The sequence below is a fragment of the Lipomyces doorenjongii genome (genome assembly GCF_038497915.1).
Source record: "Lipomyces doorenjongii strain NRRL Y-27504 unplaced genomic scaffold V1508scaffold_256, whole genome shotgun sequence".
NCBI classification, from domain to species: domain Eukaryota; kingdom Fungi; phylum Ascomycota; class Lipomycetes; order Lipomycetales; family Lipomycetaceae; genus Lipomyces; species Lipomyces doorenjongii.
In genome coordinates this window covers 1-1900 of record NW_027118323.1, presented here as the reverse complement: position 1 = coordinate 1900, position 1900 = coordinate 1, and the positions used below count along the sequence as shown (strand labels likewise).

The 1900-nt window shown below is 44.2% G+C and overlaps 2 protein-coding genes across 2 annotated transcripts; both read left to right on the top strand.

Moving 5' to 3' along the window:
* Nucleotides 1-75: 75 nt before the first annotated feature.
* Nucleotides 76-984, top strand: V1508DRAFT_443068 (uncharacterized protein). The gene is made up of 2 exons (XM_066942379.1): nucleotides 76-788; nucleotides 882-984. Exon 1 carries the CDS (start codon nucleotides 81-83, stop codon nucleotides 777-779), a length of 699 nt encoding a protein of 232 aa, XP_066791936.1. The 5' UTR covers nucleotides 76-80; the 3' UTR covers nucleotides 780-788; nucleotides 882-984.
* A 383-nt stretch (nucleotides 985-1367) lies between these two features.
* On the top strand, nucleotides 1368-1892 carry V1508DRAFT_378455 (uncharacterized protein; the record flags this gene model as incomplete). The annotated part of the gene is made up of 1 exon (XM_066937624.1): nucleotides 1368-1892. A coding segment is annotated over one exon (525 nt), but the record flags the coding sequence as incomplete, so codon positions are not given.
* Between the last annotated feature and the right edge of the window lie 8 nt (nucleotides 1893-1900).

Sequence of the window (1900 nt, the reverse complement as noted above, 5' to 3'; positions counted from 1 at the left end):
TTTGATATTGCGCTTATTCGTATACACATTTGTTTCCTGAGGATGTTATATTTGACTTTTTAAATTTGATTAGAGAATATATGAATTATCCGCCAAATCCGCCATCGGCATCCGCCAATCCAAAGGATCGCGGATACGTATCCGCGGGATATCCTATCCGCCAAATCCGCCTATCCGCCTATCCGCCTACAGCCCTGGAGGTGGACGAGCCCTTTGTTGATCGTTGTCTGAATGCCACTGTCGAGATCCCCGACGGAATGGTTGTTCTACTCTGTACCATAGTGAGCAGGTTTCAGGAAGCATCTGTTAGGGCTGTCGACTCAGCCGGACATCTCACCTCTATTTCTCACCTCATATCTGGCAGCCACCTAGGTTTTACTGTAATTATCGGTTTGTGGTTTATATTTTTCCTCGAACAATTTTGTACTAAAGCCGATCCACTTCGTATCGGTGCCGGAGTGGCTGGCATCACTGTTCCGCTTCTCCACGGAAGCCGACTCCTTCTAGACGACCTCCAGCGCAACATTGGCGCACTAAACGCCCTCGAGACACCTAAGACCGATTTAAGCTCCATTTCAATGGCCCTGACTTTGCCCAAAGCTGTAAAGGATGTAGGATGGGAGTTGCTCGGGGACGTTGTAGTGTACCAGGCAAAAGCTAGCAGTCAAAGCAATGCGACTTGTTTCGAACGGATCAACAACGTTGGACGAAATCTGACGCAGGAAAACTATCATGGCAAAACAGAGCCCCCATTGGCTTCCTCAAGCAATGCCAAATAAACCTGCAAGGTCAGCATGAACTAGGTAGTTGGCATTGCGACACTATCAGTAGCTTCGTGATGGAACAGTATAATCGTGGTCAATTCTAACAGTGTTGTGAAGATACAATATGCGTCTATTCGCTCTACCAACATAAGAGTATTACTGGATGCGGCCAGCATCCCCAGAATTCTGAGGACTTGAGTAAGATGGCACAGAAATAGAAAGTCAAGATTGTGCATATTAAGTTTTTTTGGCAGTAGTAACTTTACATGAATTTAAAATATAAGCTTAACTAAAATATATAAGTCGCTATCTAAGCTTAACTAGGGGTGTATACAATTACGATACCGTCAAAATTTCATATTATTCGTAAAGTTAATCGCAAAACTGAGAACCTAATCGTAAAGTAATCGTATAGTCTACCCAAAAAATCGTATAGTAATGTATAGTAATCGAATCCCTAATTAGGTATGGCGTGAAAATGTTACCCTGACAACGAGTGTTTACCCTGACAACCGCGTGAAACGCGGTCGTCTTAAACATACAACGCACGATCTATCTGGATATGTTAGTTATCATTTGCCGCTCGTTTGACAACTGGAAAATATGGATCCTCCGACGCGATCCCGCCGAAAGGAAGCGGTTGATTATTTATCATTGAATGATGGCTACGAAGGAGATGAGCCGATGGAGAATATCTTGCTTGACACCATCCTATCGAGCATCGAGAGCTCTGTTGATCTAGGACCCGAGGATTCTATCAGCCAGATTGTCTCTCAGCCTTCTTCTAAAGGAGTAACTGCGGAAGTCCACGATCTTGAATCCTCACCGATTCAGACAGTCACCAATATTTCTGAACGCACTCGTGGGCCCACGAATAACTGGCTTTGGGAACAATTTGAAATTACAACACTCAGCCAACAGTGGAGGCCAAAGAGGTCCAAGAAGCTTCGAAATGATCAGTTAATAACTTGCAAACACTGTCAGAAGTGGTCAATCAAGGACTCTGCGAGATCAACATCTACAACCAATATGTCGTATCATTTACAGAAAAGCCATGGTTTGCCTTTAGGCAACGATAAGGAGGACGCTACTCAGCCAACGATCATGAGGATGTGGAATCGAAAGGAGAAAGAGAC

What these genes read in the sequence shown, in the direction of transcription:
- V1508DRAFT_443068 (XM_066942379.1), top strand. Translation starts at nt 81, where the DNA reads ATGAATTATCCGCCAAATCCGCCATCGGCATCCGCCAATCCAAAGGAT.